Genomic DNA, 22,493 nt, shown 5'->3' on the forward strand with positions numbered 1-22,493 from the left:
ACACACTCCCCTGAGAACTAGTGATTTCCTGTGTAGACGTTAAGCTCTCCATCTCATCATAATTATATTATTCTAGAGTGTAATCTCCATTGTATATTATGTGTATTATTGCCACTGTCTGCTCTTGTAAATCTCGCGTTAGTCAGTATGGTTTCCCTCTTTGACTTATTGCTAGAATGTATTCTCGAATCAAACAAATCAGTAGTCTATAGAGCCTGTACACCGAACAGTAGAGCGCGCTGCTAATCGATTCGGCAATTTAGCTGTGATAGACCAAATTTTTTCCAAATTCGAGGGTAAACCCCTTCAAATGTTATTGCAAGTCATAAATTTATCATTACTACTATTATAAATAAAGTGCATATCACTTAACACGGTTACTTCTGCTTTTATTTCAACTTCACTAACTTACAACGTCAGGTTTTCAAGCTCGGAGACTAGATCCATGAACTTGAACGCAGATGGATTGTTCGTGAAAGTGTCCAGCAGTCGTTTTTTGCTCTCTGTGGGGATGCCGTAATAAAGCTGCACCTGGTTGGCCAAGCACTGAGCCTCTGACACAGTCTGCGGCCAATGAGGAATAAAGTTAAATATTAATTTGGTGGATGTTTGATTTTCAAATACCAAAAGGTCGGTGTCGAATTCTCCTCTCATCAAAACGATTCCCTTTGAATCGATCAGATCCGTGTAATGGGTCAAAGTGAGGCACTCTGGCGCATTCTCCTTGTGGGTTTGGTAATTGATCAGGGTGGTGAAGTGGATGTCATTGCCGGCGAACTGACAAACAACAAACTCGTAGCCATTGCTTCTTGGCAAGGGAAACAAGAACTGAAAATAGTGACTAATTAATGAGCGAAATCAAAAGAACCGTTTTGGCGGTGTCAAGATAATCTAACGAAATCCGGATAAGTCTAAACCAATAAATTTAGTTTTTACGGGTTTTACAGGGCATTTTTGGTGTATTTAGAGAAGCGAAGGTGTGTGTTCAACTTCTCTCATCAAGCCCAATCAAATTTGAAGTCATCGGTCGAGGTAAAAGGTCAACAATGCTTATATTCAAAAATTTCTTGGTATTTTTTGGGAGTTAGAAAATCAGAAAAATCCAAAACGCCCTTCAAAAGTGGTCTCAGGATACAAGTAAACTTGATTGAGAACTTCAAGGTGGTTTTTGGCTTCGTTTTCAAGAAAATCAACTTTAAATTCCAAAAACTCATAATTTTCAATTTTTGAAATGTTGTGAGCGACAAATCTCAGTTTCTTAAAGTCAGAAATGCAAAATCTGCACACCATTGGACTTGGCTTGACTTTCCCTGGTGTGCTGAATAGTTTTCAGGGTGATCATCCCTCAGTCCCTACCCCTATTGGAGTCAAAAAGGGATTTTTTAATGCGTCTCGCGATTTTTTGGTTAATAAATCCAATTGTTTTGAATAATTACATAAAAAACTAACCAGTGGGTGCGTTCTGCTGTTTTCCAAGATTGATAGAAAGTTAGCTGCAGGTACAACAGCTGCAACTCCATCCTTTTGGCCGTAGTACTCGTACCAAATCTGAAAAATTAAATCAGTCAATTGGATGAAACCTTAAAAAACGCAAATAAAACTTGCCTGTTTAATTTCTTCTGCTGACTTTCCTTCAATCAATTCCATTTTCATGACAGTAGCCAAAGACTGAAATTTAATGTGGATTTAATTTTGCTTTAAGAAAAATTCAAATTAACACACCTTGGGTTTTGACTGCAGCGCAGTGTCTGTTTGTATTTTCGAGCTTTCGCTTGCTCTCAGTGCACATTTTCTCTCTTCTTCTTTGGCTGCTTCAGCTTTTCTTCTTCTTTCGATTTCTGTCTCTTGAAGCTTGGATAAAAATTCTTCTGGAGAAGTCCTATAAAGACATTGAGTTATAAACCATTTTTTCTCTTAAGAAAATTCACTCTTACTCCTGCAAAGTTGCTATTTTCTTGGCATATTTCTCAAAGTACGGATTGGACTTCAGGTTTTCCATCGCCTTCTCGGCCAACTTCGAGGTCGTCATCACGCTGCGGAATAAAACTGGCTTGTTCTTGAATATAACAGCCCTACTTACGGGCAAAACGAGTCGCCCCAAAGAGTTCATGAAGCTGCAATATTATTTATGGACTTGAGTTTTAGCTCAAAATATCCGTCAGACAATTGAAAAAAAGGAATATTCACCTTCAAACTCTGACGCAGTCCAGGTTTTCCCTTTCTCCTGCGGGAAGAATACTGAAAAAGACCAAAGGCCGGATCCCGATCAGATGGTCGATGGAAAACAAAAACACACACACGCGTCGCGGCTAACGTGATTGGCCGAATGAAAAAGAAGGTAGCCAATCAGGAGATGGTAAAAATTTTAGGCCTGTTACGCGCGTCGGGAAAACTCGTCACACAATTCCAGATGTTCACAAGCTTTTAATCTTTTCTAAAAGCTGATTAAAAAATTGCAAAAATACTTTAACCGATAAGATTAATTATTCTTTAATAAGACCAGATTAAAATTCGTGATGGCGAATAACATGAACCGACACTAAGAACTTCATGTTTCGAGCAAAATAAATTAAGCCTCTCTTGGAGGCAGGGGATGAGTTGTTCAAACCCCAACCAAAATTCTTAATTAGTCATGATTAATCATGCTAACGTCAAACTAGTTCAAAATTTGGGCATAGTTAAGCAAATTTCGGGGAACGTCATGTTTCAGTTTGACGACTATCTCCAAAAATACAAAAAACCAGATCAAAATTTCCGCTAGCTTTATATATTATATTGTGCAAATATGTACCACGAAAAATCTTGGTAAAGAACCAATACTAGATTATTGGACTTTTTTTGGTACTTTCCCTGCATTTGCTCTCTTTATCTCATTAAGCCTGATATCAGATTAAGCCTGATAATGAGAAATAACAATAACTCCTTAAAACATTTAAGCCTGAGGTAATTTGAGTTACTACATAAGGGGCTCTCGAACAATTAAACTGCCAAAATAAGTCTAAGAATTTAACTCTGGCATTACACTGAAGCATGTAAGTAGATAGGTGTACTTTACCATAATTTTTCATACAACCTGAAAATGAACGTAATTATTAAAATTGCTTTAATCAATAATAGGGATGAAAACACAAAAGATTGAAAACTTGAATAGCGACTCTGTCACACAAATGTGAGAAATATTTTGTCGTCTGTTAAATGAATAATTTGAATGTATTATTTCCGCATAACCAAATATTTTTGGAATAATTAACACATTTTTATTTCCATGATTATTTCGTACTCTCGCTTTGTTTCTAATCATATCAATTTTTTTATAAATAGAATAAACCATCCAACTTGAATTGCAAATCATGATTTCCTAGTTTATTTTGTGATAATGCAACCCACTTGTATTTCTTAATTAAAAATTAAAATTCTACTCGTAATTTAAAAACTCTCGCCTTAATGTATTTCCATGATACAAAAAAAATTGGAAAAACAAAACGTTCAGTGTGAATTTCTCTGTTTCAGACCTTATTTATCCGATCTTTTAATTGGTGACAAGGAAAATGTCGTTGCATATTTCCAACCCTCACAGCGTAGACTTTAACAAGTCTGCAGTAAAAAATGTTGCCTTCAATGCGACTGCTGTGTCTTGGTACACCTCGAGAGACGATGTGAGTGGCGAAAAAGGATTCTGCGGACAGGATGAGTCAGCTATCAAGTACTTGCACATGCCTGCGTCGACAAGAGTGAATTTCAACTTGAATAGAACCCATCCAGGAGACAAACTGCAAATTGAAAAATATGCCGACAACAAAGATATCAGTGACCTGTTATCTTGGGTGCAAAAAATTGGATTTGAGGAGGACAGGTGCTTTATTACATGGGCAAAATTATCGGTTTTTACATCAAATTCTATTCATCGTTTCAGCTTTACGAAGGCAGACTTTGTGTGTTCCCGCTTTGATTTACTGGACCTGTTGTTGATGCCTATATCTGATCCAAGGTGATTATTGACACTTCTTTTATTTTGCATTTAGAGATTTTATATAGCAGGCAAGCATAATAGTTTGCCATTGTCGACAAAAATTTGATGTATGGTTCGCTTTTGTAATTACATGTATAAGTGCTTCGGCGGATACTCTTTCTAAATCTTTATTAAAAAATCATCTCAGGTATAACGAGAGCGTGAAACTGTACTTGACAAAAGTGAATGGGAAGATCTACATCCGCAGAATGGCTTCAAAACAAGACAAGGATCATATTGCGCACATGGACGACTTTCAAAAGAAGAGAACTACCCACGGATTAATTTTCCAGCATTATATGATTTCTGGTAAATTTTATGAGGAAATGGCATAATTAGTTAAATTAAAAAAAAATCATCATAGACTCGGCAAACAGGGCGCCTGTTCCTGACAAACCATTTGTCCGAGGGGACAAGACGATGTACGTCGTGTTCGAAAGCAGTATGGGAAAGCACCAGCTGCTCTATTCATCCAAGGTCAAGGCCTTGAACAATCCTGAGGACTTGTTGAATTTGGACGGTGCCACATTCACAGATGTCAGGACCAACATGGGCAATTCTTCTGCTGAAATCAGATGGTGGGCGTTTTCTTAAAAATAGGAAAAGTCTATCTATCTCATAATTTGTGTTCTATAGGAGGAAATGGCTAGAGTTTTGGGGAAACTCTATCTTAGGCAAATTGGGCAAGATCACAATCGGCTTTGTCGGAAAGGGGCCCGCCATGGGCACGGTCAAAAACCTGGAGGTCATTCAAGCAGACAAGTTGAACTCCAAATGCGAGGTATTTTACTTTCAGATATTAGTTTTAAACAAATGTGCAACTTTTAAACTGAAAAAATTTTTAGACTGCATACAAAAACGACCGATATAAAACCTCAGATGTCATACCCAAGGGGGAATATTGTTTGGATATGCTCGACAAAGTGTTGTCTTTCTTCAAGAAAGAGTTGGAAGGCGCCAAGCCAGATGAAGTGTATGAGTTTGAGTACACTCCCACTGATTCCGAGTTGGCAAACATCAAACTTCTTGGCAGTGCCAATTATGACAACATTTTTGTAATCCCCAAATGGTACAAAGAGTGGCTGGACCGCAAGGCCTAGTTCTCGGGATAGCTTTTTATATTTAAAATGTCATTTCTCTGAACTGATAATTTTGAGTTGTCTATAAATCGAGTTCAACATTTTAACACAAGTTTTTTAGTGAGTGTATATATTACGCTAATACTTTGAACTGCAATTTGAAATATATTATATATAGTTTGCCTCCAAAAATTGGTTTAAATATTTTTTCCATGTACTCTCCACTGGATGGCACACAATAGAAAGGATTCTAAATAAGCAGATTAATTTTTTTAAAATATTTTGCAAAAAAATCCAGCGCACCAAATTGATTTGATAGTTTATTCCTCAACATGAATCATATCAGCCATTAATAATTAACTAAATGAAAAGACAATAAGAATTCAATCGGAGCGATTGCCATGAGCCACATCTTTTTCAGGGGAACGTCGACTCTTTCCTCAAACAAATAAAACCTCGCAGTAATCATTTTGCAACGCTCAGAAGAAAAAACTTGCAATTCCTTCAAGGAAAACCCTGATCAAATAGCAAGATGCCGTAAATTTGAACATAAATGCTCTGAATTCAGAAACAAATTGCACTACGAGAGTTAATTGATAATAACTTTTGTGCGAGATCGTTTCCACTCGCGGGCCGGTCCATAACTCAATGAGAAGTCGTTTCCCTCATCACGAGGATGCCGAGGAGCAATCAAATAATTCGCGGCTGCGTGGCAGTCAATAAATTAAGGAGGTCAATTCGCATACAGATGCGCGCGTTCTGGAATTTTGAGGCAACCTTGCAATATGGTTTGAAGAACCTTGCCACGGTTAAATGGGCGCAAGTTACATCATTTAATTCGGAGGAGCAACATCATTTGCGCTGGCAGACGCCTCTCCTTTAATCAAATCTAATCTGCCTTTTGCGCGCGCACCACTTTCTCTGCTGCACGCCGCGCGAATCTATTTTAAAATATGAAATGACTTTGAGTGCCGGCTCGGAGCTTGGCAATCTTTTTATTAGTTTTGTCTGCTGTCTGACGCGCTTCAATTACGCCCGATTGTTGAGTTGTGTGTGCGTATATCTGCATGAAATCACGCGACCCTGGGATGCCACAAACTCTGACAAACTATACACCCACTTTATTGTTCTCTCATTTAAGACGCAGATCTTTGTGGAATAAACGAAGCCGCTTTCTTAATTTTCAGAGTTATCATGCTAATATTAATAACCTCTACCTGAGATCAAAACAGGAGAGTCAAATTTTCAAAGTCCAAATAAGAAAAGGAAAAAATTGCGACTTTTCGGCTCGGGGGATAAAATTATGGCCAATAGGGGTTGAGGGTTGAGTAGTGAGCACCCCAAAAACCATTCAGATCCCCAGGGGAAGTCAAGCCAAGTCGAACGGTGTGCAGTTTTTGCATTTCTGACTCTTAGAACCCGAGATTTGGCGCTCACAACATTTGCAGAAATTGAAAAATTAGAGTTTTTCGAAATTTTAAAATTCAGTTTCTTGAAAAAGAAAAAACCACCTTGATATTTTTACAAAAGTTCACGCGTACCCTAAGACCACTTTTGAGGGGCATTTCGGATTTTTAAAGTATGGTTCTGGTTTTCAAAATCCAAAAAACTCCTGGAAATGTTCGAAAATTACCCTTGTTGACCTTTTACCTAGACCGATGACCTCAAATTTGGCGTTCTTTCGATCGGGTTTGATGAGGGGAGTTCAACGCATACCTTAACCAACTCAAAATGAGTTATTGCAATCTAAAATTTTCCTAAAACGTCCAGTAATGGTGTAAATTTCGTCAGATTACCTTGACACCGCCAAATCCGTCCTGCAACCCGTGATTTTCAGTCATTTTTTTATAATATCTTCTGTTTAAACACAGTTTTTGGTTGGCCAAAGTATAAATTAATGTTTTACTGAGCAGATAGTTTTAAATAATTTTAAACTAATTGGCAAAAAGAAATGTGCACGGCGTTTCGTGTTTGTTAGTGTAGCCTCTGACCATTGAGATAAATTCCAGTTGAAAAATCCTTTTAAGAACCATTGCATTGCGTAAGTTAGAAAAAAACTTCAGATATCTATCATTACCCGATATTTCTTACGTACTAAAATTTAATAGCGTTTTATTCATAAAGTGCACGCTGAGAAAGTGGTGCATGAATGAAACAGGAGCATTAACAAAGCGTCTGGTCAATGTATATGTACGTATTTCTGTGTGCGGATTACCGGCATGCGCGCCATCAATCACTGAGAAGCAAAAGGATGAGTTGAATGCAGCGCGACCGGCAGCTTTCGTTACTCACGCACCGGCCCAGCTTTTGCATGTGTAATTGATTAAGATCAATCGATCTCGGCCTTATTGATTGAAAGTATTGCTAAATGTTGCATGCTGATGAAACATCTCGACTGATGGTATAAATTCAAAAGTGAACTAATTATGGGAGCGCTTATATTATATTTTTTTTTTCAAAGGATGATGCATGCAGCAGGGCTCCTGATTTCCTCGTTATACAATCATCTCTGTAATTACTTTTTAATGGGTTGATTTATTAAATCTGATTTAATCGATAGCTTCTTCTTGAAAGGATTATACTTTTACTCAATTAACTGAAACAGAGTTCAGGCGAGACCTAGAATATTTTCATAAGCCAATAACTCTATTATTAAAAAATGTTTCCCACGACTCATGCGGCCGCATAGCTGGAATATTTGGTCTATCTATCCGCGCACCGTAACAGCGTATAATAGAATTATTACTGTGCATATAGTACAGGCAAATTGAGCAATGCGAGCGCTAGAAAAATCTAACGAGCTCATGGCGCAAAAGATCGGCTGGGTATTATTGCGGCAAAGAGAGGAACAATGAGCAAGTAACCAAATATGATAAACGTTTCAGAGGAAGACAATAAAAAGTGGAGATGGACTAATTTCGCTCTACTTCGTGCGGTTGGGCCTTTATCGCGATGCAACGTTGGTAATTAGTTAATTTCTCTCAAGGTTGCGCAAATCCTTTCATCCAACACGGTCCTGACGAACGAACAAAAAATTAACATTGGTCAGCAAGAAAGAGTGCGGCCGTTGAAAGCAGCGAGAATTTCGCTTTTGATGCGGCGTGATCTATTTTCCAACACTGCGGTCGGATGCTTTTGTTGTTTGCGCACCTTACGCAACACTCTACTCTCCTCCCAGAAGATAAACACGGCTCGTTATCGGCTTTGCTATAACCTTGGTTAATTTATTGGATTCACTGGGCATTGAAATTCCAGCGCTGGATGCGTCTTTGAGACCGTAACAATTACGCAGGAGGCTGTAAAATTTGCATGCCTTGCGAAAGTCAGCCAAATTTTTCAATTGCGGATGACTTGTGCAAATGTGATTCAAACAGAATGCTAATGATCGTTAGCACACCCGCATCTGCAACGCTTAACATTCAGATTTCATGCAAATTGGCTGTAAAAATCAACAATTAGCCCGATGGAATTTATTAACAAAAAGCGCTTCCTACATATTCATTTGAATCTTTCCACAAAGGCATCTCAAGTCTCAAGTGCTCCGCTTTACAAACGGAGGAATGGGAGCTGCTTTAAGCATCTTCCTCGAGGAATTAGACAACTCTACATGTCTCAATTTAAGGCATGAAAATGTAATAGGCGCTTCTAAAATGAAGCGCAAATAACAATTTGCAATAAAAACGAAGACGCAACAATGCCTGCCTATTGCATAAGACAATACACACGTACATGACTAAATAATAAAATACTCACTCAGAACCAGTAAAAATAGTGAAACGATGCGTATGAACGTGCGGTTGAGGATAATTGAAGCAGGATATTGTTCGATCATTTGCCATACATGAAGCACCGCGCTGTACAATTTGATCTTCGCCAATTGTATCATATTATGTATTCAAATGATTTGAGCACGTACGATCGCAAACTGCAGCTAGAAGCAATCAAATTCTTTTTCTTTCACAAACAATTTACAATCAAGCAAATTATTATTGCATCATTCCTGCGCTAGCAATGGATTCTTTAATAAAACAGCTGATTTCAGCATCAAATAATATTTTGCATTGTTGACCTGAGCAGTTGTAGTTCATTGAAATTCAGCAACAGTTTAAAGAGGAATGATAATGCAACAGCCTGGAAAATGCTTGTCGGCAATGCATAAACTCGTCCCCTAGGATTCAGTTGAAGCCTAAATTGACCTAAGAAGCACAGTCATTTTTCGAGAAAATAGGCTTGAAAGTTACCGTGTTTTTCAAATGGTAATGGCTGTCTCCTTACTTGAAATCCGATTTTATTTCAAAACCAAGTGTTTCCCCAATAAGTGGCATACACCGTTGGACAGATCTCGACGAGAGGAATCGGAATATGCCAAGAAAATAGGTTCAAGCAATGTACATTTTGGAGAAAATCGGAAAATTTGAATTTTTACAGTAGGAAGGTCCCTTTTTATTATTGCAAATTGTTGAACAAATTGTTTATCGATCTATTGTTTATGGCAACCAACAATTCAAATAATTTTCAATTGTTGCCCTGTATCATTCATCATTCCACTTTAATCTCTGTAAATTACGGTTTTTGCCAAATTTCTCGAAAAATTAGATGATTTTCCCGCTTAATTTAAATCCCTCTCGTCGCCATCTATTTAACTGTGTGCGAATTTTGAGGAAAATTCCCAAATAAATCGTGGTTTTACAGTAGGGAGACAATGCTTGATTAGCATGCAAACTTTTGAGCCGATTTTCTCACAAATTTAAACGGCAACCTGGGAAATTTTTAGCTTTTTCCTCATTTTTAGATGAAGGTTAAAAATATTTTTTGTAAAGACTCTGACTGCAATTCTCAAGTCTAGTTCTAATTTCATCTAAGTGTGCATCGAGATAAAACACACTGTTTTTTTACATGGCACAAGAAGTAATTCGTCTAGGTCGCATCGTAGTATGTATTTGAATATTTAAAATTAATTTCCAAGAGTGAAAATATTTGGCTAAAAATGCTACTCTACTTTAAAAATAATTCAGACGGTTTTTTTATCTAAATTTAAATTTACGATTGGCTGAAAAATAGCAGATTTGTTTGTACTCGCTCAATTTTCAACTATGTATTTAAATTAAGTGTTTTATAAATTTTCAAAATCTCATGCAGCAAATTTAACTGTTCAAACATTCAAATTTTCACTGTCTAATTGATTGTTTCCTTTTTTTGCAACAAGGCAATAATTCGCGTTTGCTGAGAGTTGTGCAATTTTTCTGCTACCAGAACGAATTGTTGTTTCCAAAACACTTGCTAAAAGCCAGTGTTTCACGCCTCAGTCTGTTCGAATAAATTAGAAAATCCGTCAGCACGAAAAACTTGACACCGGCGCAGTCCATAAAAATTAATCAAGCAAAATTAACGTTCAGCATTTTCGGCACGGCGATTATTTCGAGTGTGGCCGCGGTTTCGCAAGCAAAAGAAAGCAGCGCGTTCGTCGGTGCAGTTTGGCGCTCGCTGTGCATGCACAACAATGCAAATGGGTAATGAGAAAACGTGAATTATGTGTTTGCTCGGCTAAAAGATGAAGCGCTTGAGTGATGCTGCGAACGGACCACCCAATCAAGCCAGTCATGCGCGCGGCCACGCGCTATAATTACAAAATCGGCGGCGAGCTGGTACACACATGCGAAAGCCAGAAAAGGCAGCGAGAGTGGGCTAATCGTTCATCTCTTATGTGATCCGCGTGCGCTAATAAAGTGTGTTTTTGTGTGTGTGTGCATCCTGAGGGGGGAGATGAGCAGCAAAAAGATGATCTGCTTTTTGCTACACTTAATCCCCACTTAGCGCCAACGGCTGCTCCATTAGGGACGTGGCCTGAGGCAGGGTTAACCTGGCTTCTGCTCCACAGTATTTAAAGGACGTGTGGCGACTGGAGCATCATCACTTGACTCATCTGTTCTCTCGCAGTTGCATCTAGATCGGAGCTGCCATGAAAGTAAGTGTTTTTTTTATCAATTTCATACATAGATAATTTAACAAAGGGTTTATAGTAATAGACTTCAGAAGATTTTTTAAATCTGTGTATTTTATAACGCACAATAGAGTTTGCGATTCAAATTATAATCTCACTGATTAAAAGCTAGAAATCTGCTATGAAATGATTGCCAAAATTTCAAGTAGTTCATATTTGCTCGAGTATGTATTTAAATATTTAAAATTAACTTCCAAGGGTGAAAATACATGGCTACTAATATACTTTAAAAAAATTCAGACAGTTTTTTTTATCTAAATTGAAATTTACAACTGGCTGAAAAATAGCAGATTTGTTTGTAATTAATTTTCAGTTATTTAAATCTAGAATTGTTGCGAATTTTATAAATTCTCAAATATCAGGCAGCTAAATATGGTTTTAATTTTCGACTAGCGGGAAAGCGTGAAAACATGCAATGAAAATTTACTGGTTTTTAATTGAATTGAACAGAATATTCGTGAAAAATACTTTTTACCTTTATTTTGAATTTATAAGCGAGGAAAAAGCTAAACAATTTCCCAGGTTGCCATTTAAATTTTTGAGAGAATCAGTTCAAAAGTTTGCATACTAATCAAGCATTATTTATTTCCTTACTGTAAATCACGATTTATTTCACAATCTAGGAAATTTTCCGCGCACCTTTGAATAGGTCGCGACGAGAGGGATCGAAATCAGTGACAAACCGTTTAATTATTCGAGAAATTTACCAAAATCTTAAATTTAACTGTTCCTTTTTACAAACAAAATTTTACAAACAATAAACTCAATGAACTAAATGCTATAGTCAACATCGCAAAATACTCTCTAATTTAACCATCAATTTTTCCAGGTGTTTGTGGTCCTTTCCGCGCTCTGCGTGGCCACCCTTGCCGAAGCACCCCTCGGCCACATGCATGCCCCGACCGCCCACGCCCCTTCCTCGAACTACGGCGCCCCCAGCAGAGGCTTGACGGACGCCCGCTTCAACGAATTCGGCTCCCGCACCTCCTCCTACCAGTCAAGACAGCAGCAAAGCTACTCGAACAGCCAGGACGACAACTCGTACGACGCGCCGTCCACCTCCTACGGGGCTCCTTCCGCCGAGTACGGCGCCCCTTCCGACACGTACGGACCCCCGTCTGACACGTACGGACCGCCGTCTGACACGTACGGACCGCCGTCCGAGAAATACGGACCTCCCTCGACCGAGTACGGAGTCCCTTCCCAAAAATACGGAGCCCCTAACCCTTCAAACCAGTACCTGCCACCCTCGCAGAAGCGCGGCCCTCCTTCCCAGAAATACGGAGCCCCGTCCCAGCAATACGGCGCCCCTTCTCAGAAATACGGAGCCCCCTCCGAGCAGTACGGAGCCCCTAACCCTTCAAACGAGTACCTGCCACCCTCCCAGAAGCGCGGTCCTCCCTCCCAGAAGTACGGAGCCCCCTCCCAGAAATACGGAGCCCCCTCCCAGAAATATGGAGCCCCCTCCCAGAAGTACGGAGCCCCCAAGTCGAACAGCTACCAGGCTCGTGGCACCCCCGCCCCCAGGTACAACGCCCCCACCCCTGCCCCTTTCTCCGACAGCTACAGCCGCCGCACCGAGCAGTCCGCTGATGGGCCTTACCCTGGTGCCCTCAACGACGATGCGTCTGTAAGTATAAATTTTGTAAACCAAGAAATTGGGACCTTCGCGTCATTGTTCTTTAAAATTATTAAATTTTGCCTCGGTCGTTTGTTTCGCAACTGGGTGCAAATTGGCCTATTTAACCTTGATACAAAAGCGATGAGGAAAATTAGTTACGTCTCCTCGTGTCATAAAAGCATCTCGAATTCCCATTATAAGAGCACACACAACAATGTGGCCATTAGAATGAGTGCAAGTGATTTTAACGCACGACTCTTTGCGTCACGCCAACACTAAATGGGTCAAAAACACAAATCACGTGTGCGTTGATGAAACCGACACTGCTTGACTGATAATGAAAAGAGGGGCCCGTGCACTTCTTCTTTTTTCCTGATTCACCGATCGTTGTTGCAATTGCAGGAGCCGGCCAGCTACGAGTTCAAGTACGAAGTGAACGACGCCGCTTCCGGTCAGGAGTTCGGACACATGGAGAGCCGCGAGGGCGACGTGGTCACCGGCGAGTACCGCGTGCTTCTGCCCGACGGTCGCACTCAGGTGGTCAAGTACATCGCCGACAAGAACGGCTACCGCCCCACCATCGAGTACCTGGAAGCCAACCAAGGCGGCCCCTACTAATCACACGCCATTGATTTTGTACATTTTCTGGCAGCTTTGTAAATATAACACATGCGTGTGGGTATAATTATTATACTTCTATATCTGATGTACAAATTGTTTGTTTAAAGTGCAAGCACTTTATCCGCCATCATCTGTTGGGTTGTGACAAAATAAATACGTTTGTAAAATGAGAAATTCATGTTGGTTTCATTTAAATTTGATTAAACTCTTTTTAAAGAGAAGATTTTCAGAAAAATTATTTTTACTGTCTAAAAATGTGGAATAAGCTTAAAATTTGCTAGGTTGCCATTAAAATTTTAGAGAAAATCGGCTGAAAAATTTACATGCTAATCAAACATTGTTTCCTCGCTATAAAATCACAATTTATTTCAAAATTTAAGGAGTTTTTCCTCCAAATTCAATCATCAGCGAAAAAATCATTGGAGAATAATTGCTCAAACTTGCGCTGCTCTAATTTGTACCCGTTAATATAATCTCCACATTTTTAAACAATTGCGCCAAAAATAAATTTTCTAAACGCTGCAGAGAAAGATCTTGGAAGACTTGCCGACAGTTTGTTTCGCTAGAAGAGGGGCAAGCCAAAAATGTATTAAGTAACCGCTGTTTGTGGTGGGTGGAGCGAAACACAATGTCAGACACTTTTGGTTCTGTTGGTGCTTAGCTTTATTGGCACAGATGTCGTTATGATACAACACAAAAACTCGTTTTTGCCACAAAGTGAAGAAAATTGAGTGATTCTTTTGCCGTAGAGCACAGCGCCCTCCCAAACACTCCATTTGGCTCACCATTTTTTTTGCGCAGAGAAATACTCCTCCTTTTTTAACCCAAAATAGCGTTTAATTATTTTCAAATTCATATCATAGCTCTGATTTTACAATTTTATACAGCAATTGGTGTTAAATTACAAAATAATACGTGTAAAATTGTTACAAATAAATTTGATTTCAGTGAATATTTAAATGTATTTTGAAAAATCGCAACTTGTTTATTTTTTCTGGTTTTGTAAGTTAAAAAAACTTAACAATCATTAAAAGCTCAGCTCTTCTTCCTAATTTTTGCGTCTAAAGGAGATAATATAGTCGCTAAAATTTCTTAGAAGGTGAACACGCACCTTTTAATAAAAATAATAATCGATATAAGGTTGGATAAAAGCTGACAATTTTCCACAGGAGTAGATAACTCCACGCCTGAAGTCACAATTTTAACTAATTTTAAATCGAAAAGTAGCAGAATTTAACAAAAATTTCACATGTGTGAAATCTATTAAGCAAGTCAAATCGAATGATCCAGACGATTTTATACTTTTGTAAGTTAGCATTGGCATAAAATCAAGCTTTTCATTTAAAATTTTGCCCGGATTTGACGAAGCTGAAGGCCACAAGGGCGTGAATAAGTGTAAAATTCATCACGATCGCGTTGCAAAATCGCGAATTTTGACATTTTGACACCCACACATATGTATTGTTCCAAATTTAGCACCTTTATTCCTGCTACTCTCTTTTGTCCGCGCGCGATGAATGACGCGGAGTCAAGGTTGGCGCTACCGGGCTTTCCACGCATCGTTCGGCGGCGTCGGCGAAATGCATAATAAGTATTCAGCACGACACGCGCGCATTAGGCATCCTCGTGTAGCACTCTCTATCACAATCAGCGCGGCAGAATGCGCATTACAATAATGGCATGCAGACGCACAACTCACAAGCCGATTTAGTAAGCCGAGCAACGCGCATCAGTCTGGCTTTCAGTCAGAAACAATGAGGGCTATCCTCAAATTAAACGCGCGCGCGCGCGCCCACCGGGTCAATGAGAGAAAGAGAGACCCGGCTGCCGCTGCCGCGCAATTGTGTGTGTTGCACACACCACGAATAATTGGGCTTCGAAGCGCAACAGTAAAATATAATGCGCATTGATGTGTTGATGAGTGGGTGGTAAATTAAAGCAAATAATCCAATTTTTTTTAAAGTCCTTATTTTCCCCATGAAAGTCGAATAACTAAAATTGAACTAAAATTTGAAAACGAACGTATTAAAAAATTTTTATTTTGATGTAGCCATCTAGTAGAGGGTAAATAATTAGATAAGATAAAGTAAAAATATGGAATGGTGTTTTCTCCTGATTTTTTTTTAAATTGGAGCTTTTCAGGTGTTCTAAAAATGTTTGCACGCCCAAATCTCAGCTTCTAATCATCGGATTTTTAAAAACTAAAGATTTTTAGATTCGCCTTGACCTCCCCTAAATAGCAAAAGTAGTAGTTTAAGGGTGCCAACCCTTCAACCCCTTTTTTGTGCCCTAAAAAACGTAAAATTTTACAATTTTTTTTGTTATTTACACTTCAAGCGCACACGAATTTAATTTTTATCACCCTAAAACGACTGGGGAGTGAATCTGATTCGAGCGATATTCATTTTTGGTAAATGCAACTCTTAGAATCCGAGATTTTGATGTCACAATATTTTTGATTGAGCCGTTTTTCGCCTAATCTTCACTTGTAAGCATCAGATTCACAAAAACTGCACACCGTTTGACTCTTCATGATCTCCCCTACATATCCGAGGCATTCTTAGGGTGTTCAACCCCTTTCAATCCCATTTAAAATTAAAAAGATATAAAATTTGAAACTAATTCCGTTGAATTTACAGTTTTTCCTTAATGATTACTGCGTGAAAGAGATAAATTGGCAAGTTCCTACATCATTAAAGTGTAAAATTCTCCATTTTTCCCAAGAAAACAATTTTGCAATTAATCAAGCTATAAGCAGCCGCAGGCGCTGGCGAATTTGCATTTTGCGGCCCAATATGAATTATTATTGTAAAATCACAGTCATTTTAGAGGTCAATCCATCATTCGCACGAGTGTTGCGCAAGGTGGCATTCGCGAATCGTCTGTGATCCGGCAAGAATTTATGGCAGATCTGCCCTTTTTCATAATTCATGGGCTAATTAGCATAGAAGGGGCACAATGCGTGCCGCCGAATACATTTTGACAGCCGCATGCAAGCACGAGATAATAAAAGCAGCAGCCGCGGCGGAGAGAGAACGAGATCTACACGTACAACACACACATTGTGGCGGGCTTTATTAAAAAATAAGGATCGCGCAGCATCACGCGCGCGCCGCGGCCCCTCTCGTTTTCCCGCCGCGGTGACGCAACGCTAATAATAGGCAGATTTGCAGATTGCACGACACATCAAATTTATTATCGCGATCGCCTAATAAATATTCCTCATCGAATTCATATCCGTATATAGACTACGAGACTTATTCGGCGAATTCGGCACGCTAATGCAACCTGCCGCGACTCGCTGCGTTCGATTTTGAATACATCGCGTAGACAGCTGATGGATGCACTTTGTTTTGTCGTCGCCTCCTTTCCACTCTGCTGCGAGACAATGAAGCAGCGTGCACTTATGCAACCGCATGCCTTGAATCGTTAATTAGATACTTATCATAATTATGGTGGGGGTGGAGCCCTCAACTAACTTTTGGCACACTTTTTAGTGCTGTATTGACAGGTTTTCGACTGATTCTGCATTCGAATGAGATGGCATTGAACTATCCTGGCTAAAAATTCGGTTTCACGGCATGTGCTACACATAACGACTGAGAAATTTGTGAGAAAATCGGCTTAAATGTTGGCATGTTAAATCAAGCACTGTCTCCCTACTGTAAAATCACGATTATTACACAATTTAGGGAATTATTCCTAAAAGTTTGCACACCATTGGATCGATCACGACGGGAAGGGATCGAAATCAATTAGAATTTTCGATCAATTTGGCAAAAGCTAAATTTTAACAACTGTTTATCAGTCCTGATTTCATTATTGCACATTGTACAGAGATAGTCTGTCACTATTTTTCACAAAACAATAAACTTATGCTATAGTCAACAATGCAAAATGTTCTTAAAGAGGAATGATACTGCAAAAGCCTTCAAAATGCTTGTTGCCAATGCATAAACTCGTCCCTTAGGATTCAGTTAAAGCCTAAATAGACCTAAGAAGCACTGTCATTTTTTTGAGAAAATTGGCTGGAAATTTATTGTGCTTTTCAAATGGTAATGGCTGTCTCCTTACTTGAAATCCGATTTAATTTCAAAACCAAGAGTTTCCCCAATAAGTGGCAAACACCGTTGGACAGATCTCGACGAGAAGAATCGGAATGTGCCGAGAAAATATGTTCAAGCACTGTAAATTTTGGAGAAAATCGGAAAAAATTTGAATTTTTACCGTAGGCAGGTCCTTTTTTACTATTGCAAATTGTTGAACAAATTGTTTATGGCATCCAACAATTCAAATAATTTTAAATTGTTGCCCTCATTCCACTTTAAAAGGCCGTAAACCTCTGTCTTTATTTCTTTTTTAAAGTTAGAATGACAAACTACGGCAGAGAGCCAGACAAGTAACAGGAGAATTGAGCAATGCAATGGACAAATTGATGTAAAAATTGCGAAGCTCGGTGTATTTTAAATTCAAGCTGTTGGAACAAGTACAATATTTCCATGCGAAAGTAGGCATTGTGCTCGAGGCTTTTCAATTATTTTTTTCTTCAGGTGACATAACGCTCAATATCTCACACGTATCTGAACGAGCATTGGCAGTCTGCGTGCACTTCTCAAATTGAGTTATCAATCGCGCGTTTCGTAATATTAAAGACAAACGCAGGATCTCGTCTGCTGATTGTTGGCGTTGGTGTTACTCACAATGCAGCTCGCTAGCCGTCTAAAATGGTCACGGCTGCTCACGTCGGCCGCTTAGGTGCTGGCGCGTTGGCCAACTCGCAGACAATACTGGTGACATGTTTCGGGCCAATGTCAAGGGGTGCACCTCCTCGTATAAAAAGCAGCCGCCAGACCCCCAGGCCATCAGTCAATCAATCAGCTTTGATACGACAACAACAACTCAATCAATATGAAGGTAGGTGTTCATCCATTCAATTGAAATCTAAAAAGTTTAATGCATTATTTTGTTTCTCCATGCAGGCCTGTCTGATCGTGTTGGCCGCCGTCGTGGCCGTCGTGCTCGCCGAAGCCCCGGCCCCGGCCCCGTACCCGCCCGCTGGCTACCGTCCTGCGAAGGCCTTCCTGCTGCCCCTCAAGTTCAGGCAGCGTTACGAGGCCTACGGACCCCCGAACCCATCCCCTTCCTACGGTCCTCCCCCTCAGCCCACCGAAGCCCCTGCTGAGCCGGAAGAGGAGCCCACCGAAGCCGCCCCCGAGGAAGAGCCCGCCGAAGAGCCCGAAGCCCCCGAAGAAGCTGCCCCTGAAGAGGAAACGACTGATGCACCGACTGAGGTATATTATACAGATTTGTTTATTGCGTAATTAAAACTAGCTAATTAGCTATTCGTGCGCCCGCGGCGGACGAAACGGTGGGGGCGATGAGTAACAACTTTCACTCTTTACTTTTTATCAAGACGAGTTAATTGCTCCTAATTCAAACGCGACGGTCATGTTTCTTGTATGAAAATAATCTATAAATTAGTCGGTGTTTATTTGTAGCCTGTTTGACTAAGCGCGCCTCGTTTCGCAACGCGCTCCAAAAAGAGCAGCAACGACGGCTACCGCGAAAGTGATGGTCCAGTTATCGCGTATAAGAAAGGCAGTTGCACAGCGAGGAATGCCAGACGCCCGCATGCGTACGTTTTACGATAAACGATTTGGCAACAGATGATTGCCAGTGGCGGTTGCTGTTGTTTTTTCTTTATAAATTAAATTATTTATTTTTATAAAAATATAATTTTCTAAGTAAATTTTCTTTAAATTCCTTGAATTTTCACTGGCGACGTTTAAAATCACTTAGTATCTTACTGAGAATTAAGTATTTAACGGTATTTAGTAAATAATTGTCTATATTTTGTCATTTTTCTGCTGACGCACTCGTACTTGTTGCTTTCGGCGGCCGCTCCGCCCCTTTCCGCGATCTCAGGAGCACGGCGAACCTTGGCCTTAGATAATCGAGCGTGCGTTGCCAAAAAAGTTAAATTGTCAGTAAATCAAAGGCGCAGAGAGTGCCAAGGATGCGCGCCGCCTGCATTGCTAAACATGACACGCTGGGCAAACATACTTGAACTTAATCATATGCACTCGCACGATCGACTTCGGCGTGTCTCCCTTGATTTCACTCATCCTATTCAAATCAGTCCCTTCTCCAGGGCTCGGGGGCTCATTAACGGCGAGACGGACGGGCGAGGCGACGCCCCTCGGCCGGCCGCAACGGGCACGATCGGCCCGTCAAAGTGCGTAGATGCGCGAATAATTAGCTCATTTTCCTCGGCCGCGGTATTGTTTGGAAAGCGAATCGTGCGCGTGTAACCTCTCTTTTAAACGCACAGCTCGATGGGCTAATCACTAGGAATTCTTGTTTCTGCAAAAAGTAGATCTCGTTTGTGTTTACCGGCGGGCGGGCGGGCTGGCGGGCGGGACGCGCCTTTTCTGCTTTTCGTCATCGCAACGCGGAATCGCCTATTGTTGCCGAACTATGAACTCGCTCGCGGGCAACTCGCATTTAAATCAGACTAATGAAACGCTTTTTATGAAATTCCTATTTGCATTTCGATCGCAACAACGAGCAGGAATTTTATTTGAAAATTATTTGCCAACTCAAATCATAGGTCTTCAATTTTTATAAGGAAAAGGGCTTGTGGCTCATTTATATTTTCGGTTGTGTTCAGAGATGATTGCAGTCCTACGTTTTTAAAGACAATTTTTTTCCTTTTTAAGTGGAATGATACAGGGCAACAATTGAAAATTATTTTGAATTGTTGGATGCCATAAACAATTGATCGATAAACAATTTGCAATAAGAAAAGAGGACCTTCCTACAGTAAAAATTCAAATTTTGCCGATTTTCTCTAAAATTTACAGTGCTTGAACAAATTTTCTTGGCATATTCCGATTCCTCTCGTTGAGATCTGTCCAACGGTGTTTGCCACTTATTGGGGAAACTCTTGCTTCTGAAATTAAATCGGATTTCAAGTAAGTTGACAGCCATTACCATTTGAAAAGCACGGTAGCTTTCCAGCCAATTTTCTCAAAATATTACAATGCTTCTTAGGTCAATTTAGGCTTTAATTGAATCCTAAGGGACGAGTTAATGCATTGGCAGCAAGCATTTTCCAGGCTTTTTCAGTATCATTCCTCTTTAAACACATTAATCTTTTCTAGATGTTAAATTTATTCTTAACTTTCGATTAATTTCTAATTTAATTTTTGCAGGAGGAAGAACAGAGCACCGAGCCCCCTACTGAGGAAGGCCGTGCCTCCGAGGACAACGAGGTGGCCCAGCCGACCGGCCTGTACTACGTTCTGCTGCCCGACGGCCGCCTCCAGCGCGTCATCTACTCGACCGGCGCCCCTGAACTCGGCTACACCGCCCAGCTGCGCATCGCCAACGTTGACCCCATTCCTCCTGCCCCCGTCTACGCCTACGGAGGCCCCCTGACCAGGATCCTGAGGAGCGCCAACTAAATTTGTGCCGTTCACACGTCCCAAGTGCACAATTTTGTAAATTGCCGCTGGTTATAATTACTGTGATCTCTTATTCTTCCCTTGTCCTTTCCCTTCCGCTTTCCTGTCCATGAACGCCTGTTTGTTGTTTCCTCGCGCACACCGCTTTTACGTTTAGAGATATTTTTGTTTATTTATGTGTAATATTTACTGAATAAATAAATGAAATGCAGATGAAACTCAAGTCACGCGTTTACCTTTCTTAATTGGCCACCAGACACGTGAAGGAAGAGCGAATCAAAATTTTTTCCCTCAATTAGTGGCTGGCCGGGATCACGGATCACGTCCACCGAAATCGTGAGCATCACCTGCCATATAGCACAGCAGGATTTCTCGCGCCTCGCGACTAATTGGCCGCAAATCTGGAGATCTGAACGCGCGACCTTCCCGCGCTTTCAAAGTGTTTTGGTGACAACCGTGCAGAATTCCGCACATTTGATTGATCAAACAGTAGATAAAAGCGTTTGTGTTTAAATTAAAGGGCCTTGTTGCGGCGTCAACGGTCTCACACTATTTTCGCCGATTTACGTCATGCATGCTGGTGCACGCGGATGTGCATTTTTTAGTTAAAGCCTGACTTGTTAGCCAGAAAAATATACTGACCTCTGCACCTCCTGACAATTCTGTAACGAAATTTTTCCTATTATATGTTGAAATTATGTGTACGTGGAGGCCAGCTCATTTGTTGGTTTATAGTTTCAAATAATAGTTCTTCTGTGGAGCAGGGATTCAGTGGTGCAAAAAGCGAAGAAAAAAACATGTCATCATTTTTTAATATGTTATTCGTTATTTTCCATTAAATGGGGCAAATTTTGGCATTTATAATCTTGGAAAAAAGAATTTCCTTCGATAAGTGGTAAATTTTTTGACCTCCAAGTTCGTCAATGATCACAAATTGTTCAGTATGTCATAAAATAAATTTTAGACACCAGAAATTAAAACTTTTCCTTGTGTCGACCGTTTAAAATACTTGATTTTTCCCAATAATTCGCAAACTTTGACCCTCTTGTGAAATAGGCATTTCGTAGAATTTCAACGTAATATTTTAGAGCTCGACAATGCGGGAAACTAGGGCAACGCCTCCACAAAATTTCATTAAGATCTGAAGATCCATGCCTTTATTTGGATCCTGCCATTCATGCAACATATTTTGCGGAAACATTATGCGTACATTTACCAGATTTTATTACTTAGTAGAAGTAAATAATTAAAAAAAAATACAACGATGTTTTCGAGTTGGAACCTGAAAGCCAACGACATTATTTACCGTTTAAGACAAACCATACTAATAACATGACTTCTGTGCCCTCTTACTCTCATCAAAGCTAAATTTGTGTGAAAATCAAAAGGTAAGAAATTCCCTATTTGTCACGTTATGACAATCATTGAGTTGTTTAAAGGCAGCATTTTATTTTAAATTAAAGCTAATTTTACAGGAGCTGTGGTAAGGTTAAGGATCTCCATTTACTTCAGAACAAAAAAAATGTCCAGTATCTAATTCCGTTGTTACATCATCGGCGGGAAACAGGGAAAGTGGTTATGAAATGTGCAATTGTTCGATAATCCTCGGTACATCACCAGGGCACGAGAGAAAAAAATACAGCAATCGTCACCTTTCTAGGAAAGAAACAATTTGCCCGTCTCCATTTCCTCGAAG

At 40.0% G+C, this 22,493-nt stretch overlaps 4 protein-coding genes across 4 annotated transcripts; 3 read left to right on the forward strand and 1 right to left on the reverse strand.

Moving 5' to 3' along the window:
- Positions 1–368: 368 nt before the first annotated feature.
- Positions 369–2,315, reverse strand: LOC135942181 (ATP synthase mitochondrial F1 complex assembly factor 1). Its single transcript, XM_065488175.1, has 7 exons — positions 2,188–2,315; positions 1,935–2,114; positions 1,723–1,879; positions 1,606–1,668; positions 1,450–1,548; positions 625–828; positions 369–564 (listed from the first exon to the last, which is right to left on the reverse strand). Exons 2-7 carry the CDS (start codon positions 2,108–2,110, stop codon positions 409–411), a joined length of 855 nt encoding a protein of 284 aa, XP_065344247.1. The 5' UTR covers positions 2,111–2,114; positions 2,188–2,315; the 3' UTR covers positions 369–408.
- Positions 2,316–3,510: 1,195 nt separating this feature from the next.
- On the forward strand, positions 3,511–5,152 carry LOC135943589 (uncharacterized). Its single transcript, XM_065490218.1, has 6 exons — positions 3,511–3,853; positions 3,914–3,988; positions 4,158–4,318; positions 4,374–4,587; positions 4,646–4,790; positions 4,855–5,152. The coding sequence occupies exons 1-6, from the start codon at positions 3,549–3,551 to the stop codon at positions 5,107–5,109; spliced, it is 1,155 nt and encodes a 384-aa protein (XP_065346290.1). The 5' UTR covers positions 3,511–3,548; the 3' UTR covers positions 5,110–5,152.
- A 5,731-nt stretch (positions 5,153–10,883) lies between these two features.
- LOC135944046 (pro-resilin-like) lies at positions 10,884–13,505 on the forward strand. The gene is made up of 3 exons (XM_065490734.1): positions 10,884–11,053; positions 11,919–12,719; positions 13,113–13,505. Exons 1-3 carry the CDS (start codon positions 11,048–11,050, stop codon positions 13,326–13,328), a joined length of 1,023 nt encoding a protein of 340 aa, XP_065346806.1. The 5' UTR covers positions 10,884–11,047; the 3' UTR covers positions 13,329–13,505.
- Positions 13,506–18,119: 4,614 nt separating this feature from the next.
- LOC135943920 (fibrous sheath CABYR-binding protein-like) lies at positions 18,120–21,020 on the forward strand. The gene is made up of 3 exons (XM_065490589.1): positions 18,120–18,245; positions 18,311–18,622; positions 20,546–21,020. Exons 1-3 carry the CDS (start codon positions 18,240–18,242, stop codon positions 20,795–20,797), a joined length of 570 nt encoding a protein of 189 aa, XP_065346661.1. The 5' UTR covers positions 18,120–18,239; the 3' UTR covers positions 20,798–21,020.
- Positions 21,021–22,493: the final 1,473 nt, after the last annotated feature.

This window comes from Cloeon dipterum, chromosome 4 (assembly GCF_949628265.1).
Source record: "Cloeon dipterum chromosome 4, ieCloDipt1.1, whole genome shotgun sequence".
Taxonomy (NCBI): Eukaryota; Metazoa; Arthropoda; class Insecta; order Ephemeroptera; family Baetidae; genus Cloeon; species Cloeon dipterum.